This window comes from Pseudonaja textilis, chromosome 2, assembly GCF_049901715.1.
Source record: "Pseudonaja textilis isolate UNSWEBS1 chromosome 2, rPseTex1.2, whole genome shotgun sequence".
NCBI classification, from domain to species: Eukaryota; Metazoa; Chordata; class Lepidosauria; order Squamata; family Elapidae; genus Pseudonaja; species Pseudonaja textilis.
Genome location: NC_141991.1, coordinates 93,017 through 110,082, shown reverse-complemented (window position 1 = coordinate 110,082; position 17,066 = coordinate 93,017). Strand labels below are relative to the sequence as shown.

Here is a 17,066-nt window from a genome sequence, read left to right as displayed (position 1 = left end):
TGAATATACCTCAGCAGTTCTCTTGTGGGGGTTTGCTTTTTTGGTTTGTGATATTTCTGGAACTGCTATCTTTCGTTTTGCTCACCTGTAATTAAAGGGGAGACATAACAGGTACCTATAAGAAAAATAAAAAATAATATATATATATATATAAAAAATAAAAAAATAAAAAATAAAAAATCATAATAAAAGAAACAATAGGACAGGGATGGCAGGCACGTTGGTGTTCTTATGCACCCCCCTAATTCTGATTCTGAGGGACTCTGGGGGTTTGGAGGTGGGGGGGAGGCAGCGTTGCTGGCCTAGCAGGAAACGTCTGAGGGGACCTTGCAGCTTGCCCGCGGCTGGGCTCACTTCCCTGAGCTGGGCGCGGCCGGGAGGGGGGTGCAGATGTGAGGGCGGGGCTTCTGCGCCCAGCATCTGTGAAGAGGCCTCTCCTTCGATGGGCTCCCCAGCACTCACCCCCCCTCGGGGCAGAAAGTGGGGTGTCAATCAAGGAAGCCACACCCACTTCTCCCTGAAATGGGATGGGTTTGGGGGGAGCAGGAGGCTGCTCTCTGTCCTCACTTGGGGGTCCCACCTTGGGGGACCCTAGGTCTGCCTGGATCATCTTTGTACCCCTTCAGGGGTGTGGGGCAGCCTGGGTCTGAGGGGGGGCATCTATGGGGGCCAAGCAGCTGGTTTATCTAGCCCTCCCATGGGGTGGGGGCCTCAAAGCGAATGCTCCAATACTGGAAGTTTTCAAGATGTATCCAAAGGAATAGAATAGAATAGAATATAGAATACCTTTATTGTCGTTGCATTCAAAATACAGTGAAATTGGGAAGCTACAACAGCAGTGCCCCAAACACCACATCACAATCACACTACACAGTATTTAAAAAGTAAATTATAATAATAATAATAATAATAATAATAATAATAATAATAATAATAATAATAAATAATAATACCTAGTCTAAAACCTATTTAAAACATGTATTAAATGAGATAGTTTAAAAAGGCCACTTTATACATAGAACTAAATCCCAAATGTTTTCAAGGTGTATCAAAAGTAATAGAATATTCAAAGTACAATGAAATTTGAAAACTACTCCAGCGCAATGCCGCAAACACCACATCACAATCAGACTACACAGAATTTAAAAAGTAAAATAATAATAATAACAATAATAATAATAATAATACCTAGTCTAAAACCTATTTAAAACATGTATTAAATGAGATAGTTTAAAAATACCACTTTATATACAGAACTAAATCCCAAATGTTTTCAAGGTGTATCCAAAGGAATAGAATAGAATATTCAAAGTACAATGAAATTTGAAAACTACTCCAGCGCAATGCCGCAAACACCACATCACAATCAGACTACACAGAATTTAAAAAGCATAATAACAACAACAACAATAATAATAATACCTAGTCTAAAACCTATTTAAAGCATGTATTAAATTAGATAGTTTAAAAATGCCACTTTATAGATGTCTCAAAAGTAAGTCACACAACCCACAACTCCACATCCAACCCTACCTCACCCAACCCACCATTACTCAAAACCAGGCACACAACACCCCTTAACCACCTCTATTCCAACCACAACTGGCCTTAATTGCAAGCTACTCAATGCAAGAAGCCTTCTGAATCAAATACCTGAATTGTCTCCTCTTACTAAATAACGGCTAAATTCGACATATTTGATATGTTTTCTTATCTGCGTCCATTCCATGTCCTCATAACTATGTCCTATAATCTATGATCTTGTAAGCGATGGACAAATCAAAGAAATCAAAAGAAGAGGTTGGACAACCAACGGCCTGAAGACGGGAGAGGGGGTTGGGCTAGAGGACCACTTAGGGTCCCTTCCGACTCTTGCTATTCTAAATTCTAAAGGGAACGGCGAAGAAGTGGGTGTTTTTTTTTAGGGAGGTCCTTTCGCTGCCCCGAGGGACCCCCAGAGGACATCTAGCGGTCCTCCAACCCCGCGCAGGAGGGGAAAGGGAGACGCAGCGGGCAGGGCGGAGGGCGGGGGCGGTCAGGCCAGGGCAGGGCGGCCCTGAGGGTTGGGGCGGGGCCGGGGGGCCGTCCAGGCCGGCCGGAGAGGCAGAAGGACCGGACGGCGAGCCAGGCTGCCTGGAGCTCCAGCGCCACCACCTCTGCCTTAGCCGGACACCCCCCACTCCCAGGACCATGGAGCTCGGCCGGCGGCTGCCGCTGGCGCTGCTGGCACTTTCCTCCCTCCTGGCCGCTCGGGCAGGTAAGCGCGGCGGACGCGCCCTCGGGGTGGGGGGGGGAAGAGATGGGCACTTTTTGGGGGGGTAGGGGGGAGAAGGGGGGGGGTCTGCCAAGCCAGAATCCCGGCTGGTGGGTGGGGGGGGGCTGCTGCCCGTCGAGGGGCCAGGCGCGGTGCGGGGCTGGGGGAGCTTGGAATATAGAGTGGGACGGAGGTGGAAAGGGACCTGGCGAGGTCGTCTAGCCCAGCCCCCTCGGCTCAAAGCAGGAGAGCGTTTCCCATTCCAGGCGGGCGACTGTCCAGGGGCCCCAAAGTGGCCACTTGAAGACTGGTGGGCTTCCGCTCCCAGAATGCCCCAGCCAGCAGAACTTTCTCTCATCTCTCTCTCTCATCTATCATCTCTATCTATCTATCTATCTATCATCTATCCATCTCTCTCTCTCTCTCTCTCTCTGTCTCTGTCTCTGATCTATCATCTCTCTATCTCTATCTATCATCATCTATCCATATCTCTCTTCTCTCTCTCATCTATCTCTCTCATCTCTATCATCTACTCTCTCTCTCTCTCTCATCTCTCATCTACCTCTCTCTCATCTATCCATCTCTCTCTACCTCTCTCTCTCATCCTATCCTATCTATCTCTACCTCTCTATCATCTATCCCTCTCTCTCTCTACCTCTCTCTCTCTCTCCTATCTATCTCTCTCTATCATCTATCCATCTCTCTCTCTCTCTCTCTCTCTCTCTCATCTATCATCTCTCTATCTCTCTATAAACTCTCCATTTCTCTCTCTCATCTCTCTCTCTCTCTCATCTATCATCCATCTCTCTCTCTCTCTCTCATCTTCTCTCTCTCTCTCTCTCTCTCGTCTATTATCTCTCTCTCTCTATCATCTATCCATCTATCTCTCTCTCTCTCTCTCTCTCTCTCTATCTCTCTCTCTCTCTATCATCTATCCATCTCTCTCTCTCTCTCTCTCTCTCTCGTCTATCATCTCATCTCTCTATCATCTATCCATCTCTCTCTCTCTCTCTCTCTCTCTCTCTCTCATCTATCCATCTCTCTCTCTCTCTCTCTCTCTATCATCTATCCATCTATCTACAGTATCGCTATCTATCTATTTCTCTATCTATCTACCGTATCTATCATCTATCTCTCTATCTATCATCTATTTGTCTATCCATCCATCCATCCATCGATTGTCTGTCTGTCTGTCCGTCCGTCCGTCCATCCATCCATCCATCTATCTATCCATCCATCCATCCATCTATCCTCCCTCCCTCCCTCTGCAGCCGAGCGCCCCCCAAAAAAACCTCGGCGCCTTGAAGACTGCTGGACTCCAGACTCGTCCAGAGCTGGCTGGAGAATTCCGGCCGCCGCTGAGGTTTCCCCCCGTCTCAAAGGGGCCGAGTTTTTTGGGGGGGTCCCCTGGTCCAGTCTCTTCTTCAAGCCCCCCCTCCACCACCACCCCCTCCCCAGGGATGACTTCGGAAGGCGAAGCTGCTTCGTGGCCCGGCAGGTGGCGGGCGCGTCTCCGACGGGGCTGATCGCCACGTGGTGAGGTTTCCCCCCCGCCCTCCTCACACCGTTTGGGTCCGGCGGGCAGGGAGGGGCTCCCTCCGCTCCCACTTGGGCTTGTGGCGGTGGGGGGGGACGGGGGGATAAGGGGACGCCAACGCTTTGGAGGCATCGCATCGCCGAACGGGAGTTGGGGGGCACCCTAGAGGTCTTCTAGTCCAGCCCCCCTTCCCCCGCCCTTGCTTAGCCGAAGCTGCCAGCCCCCGACGGGGAAAAGGAGTGGTGGGGGGGAAAGGACGGAGCGGCGAGGCAGACGGGAGAGCTGGGGAGCCTCGCCCCGCCTTGCCCTCCCCGCTGCGGCCCGGCGCTGCCCCAGACAGGGCGGCCTTTGTGCGGCGGGAACAGAGGACGAGTGTGCGGTGCGGGGCCGCCCGGGCGGGGCTTGTTTGCCTTTTGGGCGGCGGCCCGAAATCACTCCGTGGCGGCCTCTCCCCCACCCTCCCCTCCCTGCCCAGGCCAGCCAAGCAAGGCCCTCCTCCCCGCCCTGCCCGTCCCGCACCCGCTAGATGTCCTCTGGGGTCCCTCGTGGCACCTGCGCCTCCCGAGGCTTCTTCCGCGTGGGCGCCTTCCGCCCTGCGGCGTCTCTCTTTCCTTCCTGCGCGGGTTGGATGGCCGCTAGATGTCCTCTGGGGGCCCCTCGTGGCACCTGCGCCTCCCGAGGCTTCTTCCCGCGTGGGGCGCCTTCCCTCCGCCCTGCCGCGTCTCCCTTTCCCTTCCTGCGCGGGTTGGATGCCCGCTAGATGTCCTCTGGGGGTCCCTCGTGGCACCTGCGCCTCCCAAAGGCTTCTTCCCGCGTGGGACGCCTTCCCTCCGTCCCGCCGCGTCTCTTTTCCTTCCTGCGCGGTTGGATGGCCGCTAGATGTCCTCTGGGATCCTCGTGGCACCTGCGCCTCCCAAAGGCTTCTTCCCGCGTGGGGCGCTTCCTCCGCCCTGCCGCGTCTCCCTTTCCTTCCTGCGCGGGTTGATGCCCGCTAGATGTCCTCTGGGGATCCCTCGTGGCAGCGAACCCCTCCCTCCTTTCCCCCAACCCTACCTGCCGTCTCTCGAGCTCCTTCCTGCCGCCCCCTAAAAAAAAGCCCCACCCACTTCTTCGCTGTTCCCTTTAGAATTTAGACCAGCTGAGTCGGAAGGGACCCTAAGAGGTCGTCTAGCCCAACCCCGCTCTATCATCTCAGGCCGTTGCTTCTCCAACCTTTTCTTGAAAAACTTCCAGGATTGGAGCATTTGCTTTGACCCCACCCCCCACCCCATGGGAGGGCTAGATCATGAATAGAGAATAATCGTATTTCTTTTTATTTTTCCTGATCTGTATCCATTTCACACATTCATAACTGTGTTTCTACTTAGACCTGTGATCTTAGAATCGCTTGACGAATAAAGAAATAAAAATTGGGATTAAAAAAATATCAGCTGCTTGGCCCCCACGGATGGCTGGCATCCTCAAGCATCCGCCCCACCCCAAGGGGCGAGCAGGATGAGGTTGGACAAGGGGCGAGCAGGGGGGTTGGACTAGATGACCTATAAGGTCCCTTCCAACTCCGTTCATCTGACTTTCATCTGATTTTAAGGAACAAAAGGACCAGGGGAGATGGGAGATCAGCCTTCCAATATTTGAGGGCAGGGGGGGTGGGGGTTGGACTAGATGACCTACAGGTTCCCTTCCAACTCCGTTCATCTGACTTTCATCTGATTTTAAGGAATGAAAGGACCAGGGAGACAGGAGAGCAGCCTTCCAATATTTGAGGGCAGGGGTGGGGTGGGGTTGGACTAGATGACCTACAGGTTCCCTTCCAACTCATAATCTGATTTTAAGGAACAAAATGACCAGGAGAGACAGGAGAGCAGCCTTCCAATATTTGAGGGCAGGGGTGGGGTGGGGGTTGGACTAGATGACCTACAGGTTCCTTCCAACTCATAATCTGATTTTAAGGAACAAAACGACCAGGAGAGACAGGAGAGCAGCCTTCCAATATTTGAGGGCGGGGGTGGGTGGGGGTTGGACTAGATGACCTACAGGACCCTTCCAAGTCATAATCTGATTTTAAGGAACAAAAGGACCAGGGAGACAGGAGAGCAGCCTTCCAGTATTTGAGGGGGGGGTGGGGTGGTTGGACTAGATGACCTACAGGGTCCCTTCCAACTCATAATCTGATTTTAAGGAACAAAAAGGGCCAGGGGAGACAGGAGAGCAGCCTTCCAATATTTGAGGGCAGAGGGGTTGGACTAGATGACCTCCAAGGTCCCTTCCAACTCCGTTCATCTGACTTTCATCAGATTAAAGGAATGGGAGGAGGATAGTCCTAGGATAGTCAGCGAAGGGCAAAAATATTCCACGGTATTTTAGCGATGGCCGGGGAAAATAAAACCAACGGATTTTATTTTTATTTTATTTTTTTTAAAAAAATATTTTTATAACAACGAAAAGCAAACGTCTACAACACGAATTAAACAAAGATCAAACAATTAAATGTATTTAATTAAAATTAAACAAACAAAATTGAAACAAACATACAATTCCACAGGGTGTCAGTTGGGTCCCTATTTCTTCGCGCATCAAATTATGTTGTCGTCCATATTTAACTTGTATGTGTTTTCTAATTACTATTTGATATCGCGTATATCACTTATTGTAGCCTCCTTAGCTTTGCCGTTATGGACTTTCACTACTTGCGTTTCAAGTTCATTTCCTTACTCATTGTGTAGCTCATCCGTGACGCTAGACTTAGATAATTCCGTTTTTGGCTCTTCCGTCCCGCCGTTCATCAAAGAGATCCCACATTTGATAATCGGCCTTTTTCTTCTTCTTCTTCTCCGATCGCCGTTGTCCATCGATTCATTTCTGCGCCTTAATTATTTTCTCCTCGGTCGGGGATTTTTTTTTTTTCCGTGTCTCCAATTTTGCGCAACGAAAACGGAGTCGACGAATACGTAAAGAAATAAGTCAAGGAGGTTATAAAGAGGGTGGACGTAACAGATTTGTCAGAGTGGGAAGGGACCTTGTAGGTCATCTAGTCCAACCCCCACCCCGCCGCCCTCAAATACTGGAAGGCTGCTCTCCTGTCTCCCCTGGTCCTTTTGTTCCTTAAGATCAGATTATTAGTTGGAAGGGACCCTGTAGGTCATCTAGTCCAACCCCTACCCCCTCAAATATTGGAAGGCTGTTCTCCTGTCTCCCTGGTCCTTTTGTTCCTTAAAATCAGATGATGAGTTGGAAGGGACCTTGGAGGTCATCTAGGCCAACCCCTCCCCCACCCTCAAATATTGGAAAGCTGCTCTCCTGTCTCCCCTGGTCCTTTTGTTCCTTAAAATCAGATGAAAGTCAGATGATCAGTGGGACTTCCGCCTGTATGCCCGGTGACCCCCCCACCCCCCACGGCTGGGCTCCAAGTTCCCCAGTGACTTTCTGCAGGAAGGCTTCTGTCTGGCTGAGGTTTAGGGGGCCTTCCCTGTTGGGCTGCTGCCTGTTGTGCACTCTATAATCTCTCTATCCATATCTATCAATCATCTATCAATCATCTGTCTACCTACCTACCTACCTACTTATCTACCAATCTATCTATCATTATCTGTCTATTTATATATCTATATCTATCAGTCCAGCATCTATCTATCTATCTATCTATTCATCCATCACATATCTATCTATTTATCATCTATCATCTCTCTCTATCCATATCTATCTATCAATCATCTATCTATCAATCATCTATCTATCAATCATCTATCAATCATCTATCTATCTATCTATCTATCTTTCTATCTATCTATCCATCTATCAGTCATCTATCTATCTATCTATCTATCATCTATCAATCATCTATCTATCGATCATGTATCTCTATCTATCTATCTATCTATCTATCTATCTATCTATCTATCTATTTATCTATCTATCCATCCATCCATCCATCCATCCATCCATCCACCTATCTATCTATCATCTATCAATCATCTATCATCTATCTATCTATCTATCTATCTATCTATCTATCTATCTATCTATCTATCTATCTATCTATCTATCTATCCATCCATCCATCCATCCATCCATCCATCCATCCATCCATCCATCCACCCACCCACCCACCCATCCACCTACCTACCTACCTACCTACTTATCTATCTATCTATCTATCTATCTATCTATCTATCTATCTATCTATCTATCTATCCATCCATCCATCCATCCATCCACCCACCCACCTACCTACCTACTTATCTATCTATATGTCTGTCTGTCTATCTATCTATCTATCTATCTATCTATCTATCTATCTATCTATCTATCTATCTATCTATCTATCTATCAATCTATCTATCTATCCATCCATCCATCCATCCATCCATCCATCCATCCACCCACCTACCTACCTACTTATCTATCTATCTATCTATCTATCTATCTATCTATCTATCTATCTATCTATCTATCTATCTATCTATCTATCAATCTATCATCTATCAATCATCTATCTGTCTATCTATCTATCTATCTATCTATCATCTATCAATCATCTCTCTCTCTTCTCTGTCTCCATGAAAAGGGGACCAAGAGGCAGACTCCTCCTCAGCCAAATCTCCCCCCCCCCATTCTCCCCACGAAAGGGGGCTGCCGTGAAGAAGCCCCCCCCCTTCCGGGCAGGTAGGCCGCTCGCCTTACCTCAGGGAGGCCCCAGGCAGGGGGGAGGTTTTTTTGGGGGGGGGGGCTCTGGGGAAGACCCCAGCTCAGCCCTCCTGAGGCCAGGGAGGACGTGGGGGGGTGGGCGTTGCAGGATGGTCTTCAACACCAGCCCGAGAAGCCCCCCCCCGCCCCACTGGCCCAAAGGAAGGGGAGGTGCACCCCAAAATCTGCTTCCCACCTCGGCACCCCTGGGGGTGTGGAGGGTGGAGCGGTGGCCCCCCCAGGCTCTGAGTGGGGTGCAAGTGAGGGAGGGGCTTCGGGGCCCTATGGGGCCCCCTGTGCCTGGGGGGGAGGACAGGGGACTCCCCTTCCCTGCTTGGCCCCTGTGTGGGAGAAGCCATTTTGCAAGAGGGGGCTTCCTGCATCCCGAGGGACCCCCACGGCGGGTGGGCAGGTGGGTGTGGCAGCCCCCTTCGCTTCCAGCTGCAACCCAGAGGTGCCCCCTCCCTCCCTCCCTTCCCACTGTAGGTGCCTCTGTGTGTATCCGTGCACCATGTGTGTGTGTGTGTCGGTGTGTCGGTGTGTGTGTGTAGCGTGAACAAAGAGCCTTTTCATGGCCATTAAACCTTTGGGCCTGGCAAGAGGGAAGGTGGGCATCGGACGATGCCCGAAAAGGAGGGAGGGGGATCTACCTCACATGGAGACCCCCTCCCCACAGAGGAGGCAGCCTTCACCCTCCCCTCTTAAGCAGATCCTCACCCCCACCCCCCGCCCGGAGCCAGCAGGCAAAGTCTATCTGACCCCCGACCATCGCCCTGCCCTTACCCCCCCCCCGTCTGCTCCTAGCCAGGCTGGGCACGGGTGGGTGGGTTTCCGTGGAGCTGCCGATGGAGGGGCTTTTCCCTGCAGTGCGGTCCTCGGACTTAACGACCACGGCGGAGGATTTACGTCGCTAAGGGAGACGTCGCTTAAGGGAGCGAGGACCCATTTTTACGACGCTTCTTGCCACAAATCACCGCGGCCGTTAAGTTTGTCCCTCGGTTCTTTTTTGTTTTTGTAAACAATTTTTTATTTTTATACAAAACCTAAAACCACTTTCCAGTTACACACAGCATGTCGGTCGGTTACAACTCTTTCGGGCTTCATCGACGTAGTCCTCACTTAAAGAAGTGTATAAATTCTCATATTATCCATCCATCCATATCTCTCTCTCTCTCTCTCTCTCTCTCTCTCTCTCTGAGGTTCTCGCGTATATTTGTATGTGGATCTTTGGTTATTTGGGTTTTCTCCCACGTAAGATTATATCTTCAACGTTTTGATGAAGTCTCATTCATCATCTTCAGGCTTCTGTCTCCGGCTCTTGCTTTGTTCAGCTTTGTTCGGGTATTTTCTCACATCATTATAGTTGTGCTTTTAAAGTTGTAGCAATGTTTCGACAGAATCTCATCTGCCATCATCAGGCTTCGTAATTGTGTTTGTCAGAATACAGAATTACAGAATACACAATACAGAATATGAACACAATATAGAAGCCTGATGTTGGCAGATGAGATTCTGCCGAAACGTTGCTACAACTTTAAAAGCACAACTATGATGACGTGAGAAAATACCTGAACAAAGCTGAATACCATACATATACATATACATACATACATACATATATATATATATAAATTTATTAAATAAAGGTTGTTTAAGATTCATATATTTAAAAAATTTAACAACAAACAAACATATAAACATATACATATATACATACATACACACACACACATATATATGTATGGTATTCAGCTTTGTTTGTGTCATTATAGTTGTGCTAGCTACAACTACAACTTTAAAAGCACAACTATAATGATGTGGGAAAATACCCGAACAAAGCTGAATACCATACATATAAATACCCGCGAAAACTTAAGAAAACATATATATGTATACATATATACCTTTTGCAGCAGGTGTTGAGCATGGGTTACATTTTTTTTCTTCACCCCCTAACATTGACATGATATGCCTTGTTACAATACCTTCCTCGTTCTTTTAATGTTTTAATTTCACAGAATACATTATGATTAAACGCCCGTCTTCCATAATTTCATAACTTATCCAGTTATCAAATATTGCTTTTTATTTAACCATTCCTACCAACAATTCCATATATATATATATATATATATTATCATCATTAATCATTTATTTGACTATAACTCTTTATTCCATCATTTTATGCAAGATATTCAACCTTTTGGATTATTTTATATTATAACATTCATTACCTCATCATCCAATAGTAATACATCCTTACGTTATATTCTCTATAGTTCTAGTATCTTTAAATAACAAAGTCATCTAAGATATATCGTTTCCATATTTTTTCTCTCTAACCATTGATAAAATAAATCCCATATCTTGGGATATTGTTTATCCTCTTTTTCTCTAATTTCAAATGTCAATTTACTCATTTCAGCATGTTCCATTCTTTTCTTAATGATTTCCTCCTGCGCTGCTATTTTCTCATTTTTTCCAATTTTTTGCAAAGACAATTTCTGGCTGCCGCGAATACATTCACAATCCAATATTTCAATTCTCTACTGCGGTTCTTAAGGGAATCTGGCTTCTCCATGGCCTTCCTTTGTCAGACGGTCACAAAAGGGGATCATGCGACACACACACACACACACGCACCCGTCGTAAATGGGAACCGGTTGCCGAGGGTCCGAATGTAAAATCGTCTGACCGGGGTGGCTGCTGCAACGGTCATAAAGTCTGAAACACGGTCGCAAGTCACTTCCTTCAGTGCCCTCATAACCTTCAAATGGTCCCTCAAGGAATAAGATGAGTCTCCCGGTGGGGGTTTCCAGAGATCATCCATACTGACCCCGCTCAGAGGTCTCATTGACCGGCCATGGGGCTGCTGCCTTTCCGTGCACTCTCCCCAGCTGTGCCAGGCAGGGGAGCGAAGGCTCAAAACAGGGTCTCAGGAGGGTCCCAGGGGGCGTGGGGGGTGGGGGCGGGGCTGGAGGACCTCTTCAGCCCCGCCACGCTCAGGATCCGGGCACTGAGGCAGTTCCCGGGCACAGGCGGCCTGCGGGGGTGAGGGCAAGCTGGCATCCTTTGTTGGGCTCAGGGTCCGGGAGGGCAGCTACACCAAGGGGAGGTGATTTGGGGAGGGGGTCTCTGTCCTCAGCCAGCCTGCCCCTCCCTGTTCTGACCCAACCGGGCTCCCAAAGAGCCGACACAGACAAAGTCAGCAGCCCCCATCATTTAAGGATTAATAATAACAAATTCTGTCTCTCTCTTTTTAAATTTTTATTTTATTTTATTTTAACAACAAACAAAACAACATAAGACATACAACATAAAACATAAAAACATCATCCTCCTTTATAAATTTACAAACAGTGTATCGGTTGGTTTACCACTTTTTGTGTGTGTGTGCATCCATTTCCTAAACGCTAATATAATTATATTACATAATAACTCATATTATCAATCAATAATTGTATAACCCAATATCATCACTAAGAAATCGTTTATCTATAAGTTTATTAACTCATACTTTAACGAGATACCTATAATTTACTTAATTTATTTTGCAATAAATCATAAGATCATACCAAATCTATCTTAATAAAGTTTTATAAAAATAATATCCAAAAAAAAAATATTATATCCTAAATCTAAATGTTCTATTATTATGTTTTATTATCTAACCATCTAAAGGCTGCTTTCCATCAATTAGCTCGGACAAGAAAGAGTTTGTCAAGGCTGCCCCAAAACCCCAAGAGATAAGAACTCATTGACAAGGTTCTCCAAACACGAACTAAGATGTCCGCCAGTTGAGCTTCAGAGCTTCTTTGCTGTCTGCAAAGCACGCTTTCCCAAACCTGGCTTTGATCCGCTTGAAGGAGGGAGGGGCCATGACCTTGCAGCCTTACTCCCGCGTCGCCTGGGCTGCTGTAACTGTTCTTTCCTCCGAGCAATCCTTCGTGCGTGCGTACTTGGCACAGGCTCCTCGGGAACCTCCTCGTCGCCGCTGCCAGCCCCCACAATCCCGGAAGGAAGCAGCTCACTCCCGGATGGTCCCGGCCCCTTGTTGGAGTCCTCGCTGTCCTCAGCCATCCGCCCCTGTTGCCGGCTAACCACAACACTCCCCCCCCTCTCTTGCAGCAGATCCGGTGGTCGATGTCCTGGCGGCGCTGCAGCTGCAGAAGGAGCCCGAGGGGGTCCGCAAGACGCCAGGCTTCTGCCCGCAGAAGCGTGCGGGGTCCGGGATGGGCACGGCCTTCCGGATATCCAGGCGGGCCCAGATCAGTGCCCCAACATGGCAGCTCTTCCCAGGTATCCTTTCCTCCCCCCCCAGGCTGCGGGTGGGACAGAGGGAGTTCGGGGTCTTTTGCCCAAGTCTAGAAAAGGCGCTTAGCCAGAAACACTGAGACGCGGCAACCCCCATCATCAATGCGGCAAGCAAAGCCTCACCCGGGGAGCTCCGGCCTGCAGCGCTGTCCAGGGTGGGCATCCCTTTTCCCCAACTGGCCTTGGAGACCCTTCCCTCCTGGCCACGGATCCCACCTGCAGCTGAGCCCCCTCCCCAGCTCTCTCCCCCTCATCCCCCAGGTGAGTTCCCCGCGGACTTCTCCGTGATGGCACTGCTGAAGGCCAAGCCGGGCCGTCCAGTCTTCCTGCTCTCCCTCTATGACCGGCACGGTGTGCAGCAACTGGGCATAGAGCTCGGCCGCTCCCCGCGTTTCCTCTACCGTGACCAGAGTGGCCGCCCCGCCCCCGAGGACTACCCGGTCTTCCGCGGGGCCAACCTGACCGACGGCAGGTAAGTCCCCTCTGCCCTCGGGGTGGGTGGGGGGACCCCAGGAAGCTCCACCATGTCGGCTCCAGGGAAAAATGGGGGGGTCCTCCTGGGGGGGTGGGGGGAACCCCACGAGCGAGCAACACCAGCCGGCCAGTCCCAATCGGGACGCTGTGAGTTGGATCCTAGGTAGAGGCTGATATTTGGAATTGATTCTCCTGCTTGAGCAGGGGGGTTGGACTAGATGAACTCCAAGGTCCCTTCCGACGGTTACTCTATGATCTATAATCTAAGCCCGTGTGATGACCTGGGGATGTGATACAACAGTTGCGAGGATGCCAAAACCCAGATAAGCCTCAAACAAAGAGAATTCTTATATCCTGTTTCTCCCAGCTGCAAACTAACGAAAGGGATCGGGGTCTTTTCCTCTCCCATAAGCCATGTTGCTCCCTTTTCCATTCCTCCCTACATGTCCTAGGACGAAGACGGGGTGGGTCTTCCTCTGAATGCCCAGCCAGACTGTGCCCTTCCCCAGTTTCTTCCACAGCCACCAGCGCCACACTCCCACTCCCTGTCAGCTGCTCGACCTCCCCCTCAGAATCAGACTCCAACAAGGGCATGACAGCCCATCTCTCCCTGGTCCCTAGGGAGGCGGGCGTGGCCTTCAAGCGGCTGGAGGGCTCTCCTTGGGGTGCAGAATAGCCCACGGGACTATTCTGCTTCTGTTGGGGGCGAGGAAGGAGAAATAGGGGGAGATGGGGGGGCAGGTGGAAGGGTCCCCCGGTTCCAAGGCTCTCGGGGGTCTCCTTCCTCGCCCACCAGCCTCCTCCCTATCCCAGCTGGCTCAAGACAGTCCCTGGTGTCTTGCCTATAGTGAAGGTGGGGGTGGTTTCTCCCCACCCCCCGGCTTTTTGGCTAGATGCCCCAAGTGGAAGCTGGAAACCCTCCCCTCAATGGGCCTTGACTTCGGCTCGGTGCTTGGGCCGGGAAGTGGACTGCCTGACCTCACGGAGCCCCGTGGCTTTGGGATTTCCCCAGCTTATGTTCCTGGGCTGCGAGAGGCCCTCGGGGGCCTTCTGACGCTGCCGGGGGAGCATTCGGTCTTGGGGTTCCCGTTCCCTCCTCCCCCCCCCCCCCCCCCCCCAGGGGCCCTTTTGCCCTGGCTGAGTTGTCAAAACCAGGACGGGAGACGGGGAAGGAAATTCGGGGCTCTTGGGCCCTTTGTGTCCACCGCAACGGCTAACGGAAGTCCGCCTTTCGGCTCCTCAGGCGTGGTCCCTGCTGGCTTTACGCTCTTCCTTATATTTAAGATCTGGGGGGGGGGAGGGCAGAGGAGGGGCAGGAAGACCCGAGACCTCCCCAGGGAGGAAGGCGGGAGAGGCTCCTGAGCCTCCCCCAAAACACCCACCCAGGAGGCCAGAAGCTGTTTTCCTGGCACAACGGACGGGCAGATAAGCCGGCGCCTGGCAGGCTCCAGGCGCCATTCTGCCAGCCCTTCTCTGGATACCCGGCCCGTGTGGCCTGCGGGGGCTGACGGGGGGAGGGTCCGTGTGGCCTGCGGGAACTGAGGGGGGGGTCCCTGCTTTGCTCCCGCAGATGGCATCGGCTGGCACTCAGCGTGAAGAAGAAACAGGCGACGTTGTTCGTGGATTGCAAAAAGGAAGCCACCGTGGCCCTCCCGCGAGGGAACAGCCCCATGCTGGACGTCAAAGGCATCACCGTGTTTGGGGCCCGGATCCTGGACGAGGGGGTCTTTGAGGTAGAGAGACCACCCACCCCATCTCCCTCCTGCTGTTGTGGGTCTGAGCCCCTCCTCACTCCCCCCCCTGTGCCTCTTCCACCTTCCCCCCTTCAGGGAGACATCCAGCAGCTACTGATCAGCTCCAGCCCCCAGGCTGCCCAGGACTACTGCCCGGATTGTGGGAGGGCCCCCCAGAAGCCCCAAGCCCAGGAAGTTCAGCAGAGGCCCCCCAGGCCTGAGGTGAGGAGGGGGAGACAATCTGGGGTGTGTGTATGTGTGTGTGTGTTATCTATTTATTTGCTGAAGGTCCAAAGGAGGTTTTGTGGAACTGAAACAATTTGCATGCAGATTCGGAGGCCTAGAAAATTTTAATAAAGGGGGGGGGGAGGAAAGGGGGTGCAGGCTGGGCTTTTCTGAAAAGGATCAAGGAAAATCACAGACCCCCCCCCCCAAAAAAGGAAGGGGTCCACCTACCAAATCTGCAAGATTTTAAACCGGGATTAAACCCTCGCCACAGTTGCTGGAACGGATGAAAAGAACTTCGCTTCGAACTTTGCAAAAAAAAAAAACCCCAACAACAATATTGCATTTTTGTCCCTGAACGTTTCGTGAGTGGCTGTAATGGATCTTCTCCCCAGGGTTCAAAGGGGGGGCTTGGGGGGGGGTTTCATTCTCCCCCTCCCACCCTGAGCCCTTTGTGGATTGTTCTCCGCTGTGGAGCCGCCCGCAGAGCTGAGCCTTTTGAAGTCCAGCGCGAGAGCTCAGCTTTGCCAAGCCGCTCCAACTCAGATGGAGTCGAAAGATTTGGTATTCGGCGTCCCGTTCCGGTCACCGTGATATAAAAAGGATATTGAGACTCTAGAGCGGAGGTCCCCAAACTCAGCCACTTTAAGCCTGGTGGACTTCAACTCCCAGAATTCTCCAGCCAGCTCTGGAGGGAACAGAGATAATCCTCAGGTTTAAAACCACAACTGTGCCGAAAATGTCCATCGCTAAACGAGACATTTCGGTGAATTTTTGTCCCATTTTACGACCTTCCTGGCCGTGGTTGCTAAGCGAATCATTGCCAGTGGGTTCAGTGAGTAACCTGGTCGTTAGGTCAATCTGGCTCCTCCCCATTGACTTTCCTTGCCAAAAGGTCACAAAAGAGGATGACGTCATAAATATGAACCGGTGGCCAAGCGTCCAAATTTGGATCGCGCGATCGTGGGCCTGCTGGACAGGTCGTAACTGTGACAAATGAGACACAAGTCCCTTTTTTTCCAGTGCCGTTGTAACTTTGGACAGTCACTAAGTGCAGCGCCGTAAGTCGAGGACTAACCCGTACAGAGAAGAGTGACAGAAACAATTAGGGGACTTGAGACTAAAACAGGGGGTCATTCTGGGGGCCTAGAGGTGGAGCTTTCGCCTCACAATCAGGAGGTTTGTGAGTTCGATCCTAGGGAGATGCTAATATTTTGGAGTAGACTCTCCTGCTCGAGCAGGGGTTGGACTAGATGACCTCCAAGGTTCCCCCCCAACTCTGTTATTCCATACCCATGATGGCAAACCTGTGGCATGCATTTGTGTGGGCCCATGAGCCCCAACCAAACTTACCTCCTGCACCGCACATGCGCATACCTCCCAGCTGATTTTCAGCTCATTTGAGGCCATTTTCGCCTCCTGGAGGATCGAAGGAAGCCTCTGTAGCCTCGGGAGGCCGAAAAACAGGCCCGTTTCCGCACTGCTGGTATTTCCGGAAGGCCCGAAAAACAGGCCCGTTTCGGCACTTCTGGTATTTCCGAAGGCCCGAAAAACAGGCCCGTTCGGCACTTCTGGTATTTCCGGAAGGCCCGAAAAACAGGCCTGTTTCGGCACTTGGTATTTCTGGAAGGCCGGAAAACAGGCCCGCTTTCGGCACTTCTGGTATTTCCGGAAGGCCCAAAAACAGGCCCGTTTCGGCACTTCTGGTATTTCCAGAAGGCCCGGAAAACAGGCCCGTTTCGGCACTTCTGGTATTTCCGGAAGGCCCGAAAAACAGGCCCGTTCGGCACTTGGTATTTCCGGAAGGCCCGATAAACAGGCCCGTTTGGCACTTCTGGTATTTCCG

General features: G+C 50.7%; 1 protein-coding gene across 1 annotated transcript in view; it reads left to right on the top strand.

The window, feature by feature from the left end:
• The first annotated feature begins 2,110 nt into the window (after positions 1–2,110).
• Positions 2,111–17,066, top strand: part of COL11A2 (collagen type XI alpha 2 chain) — a 59,209-nt gene continuing 44,253 nt past the window's right edge. Inside the window, 5 exon segments of the mRNA XM_087922946.1 lie at positions 2,111–2,257; positions 12,603–12,773; positions 13,050–13,260; positions 14,833–14,995; positions 15,092–15,217. Coding sequence (XP_087779072.1) covers positions 2,191–2,257; positions 12,603–12,773; positions 13,050–13,260; positions 14,833–14,995; positions 15,092–15,217 — 738 coding nt within the window. The 5' untranslated portion in view covers positions 2,111–2,190.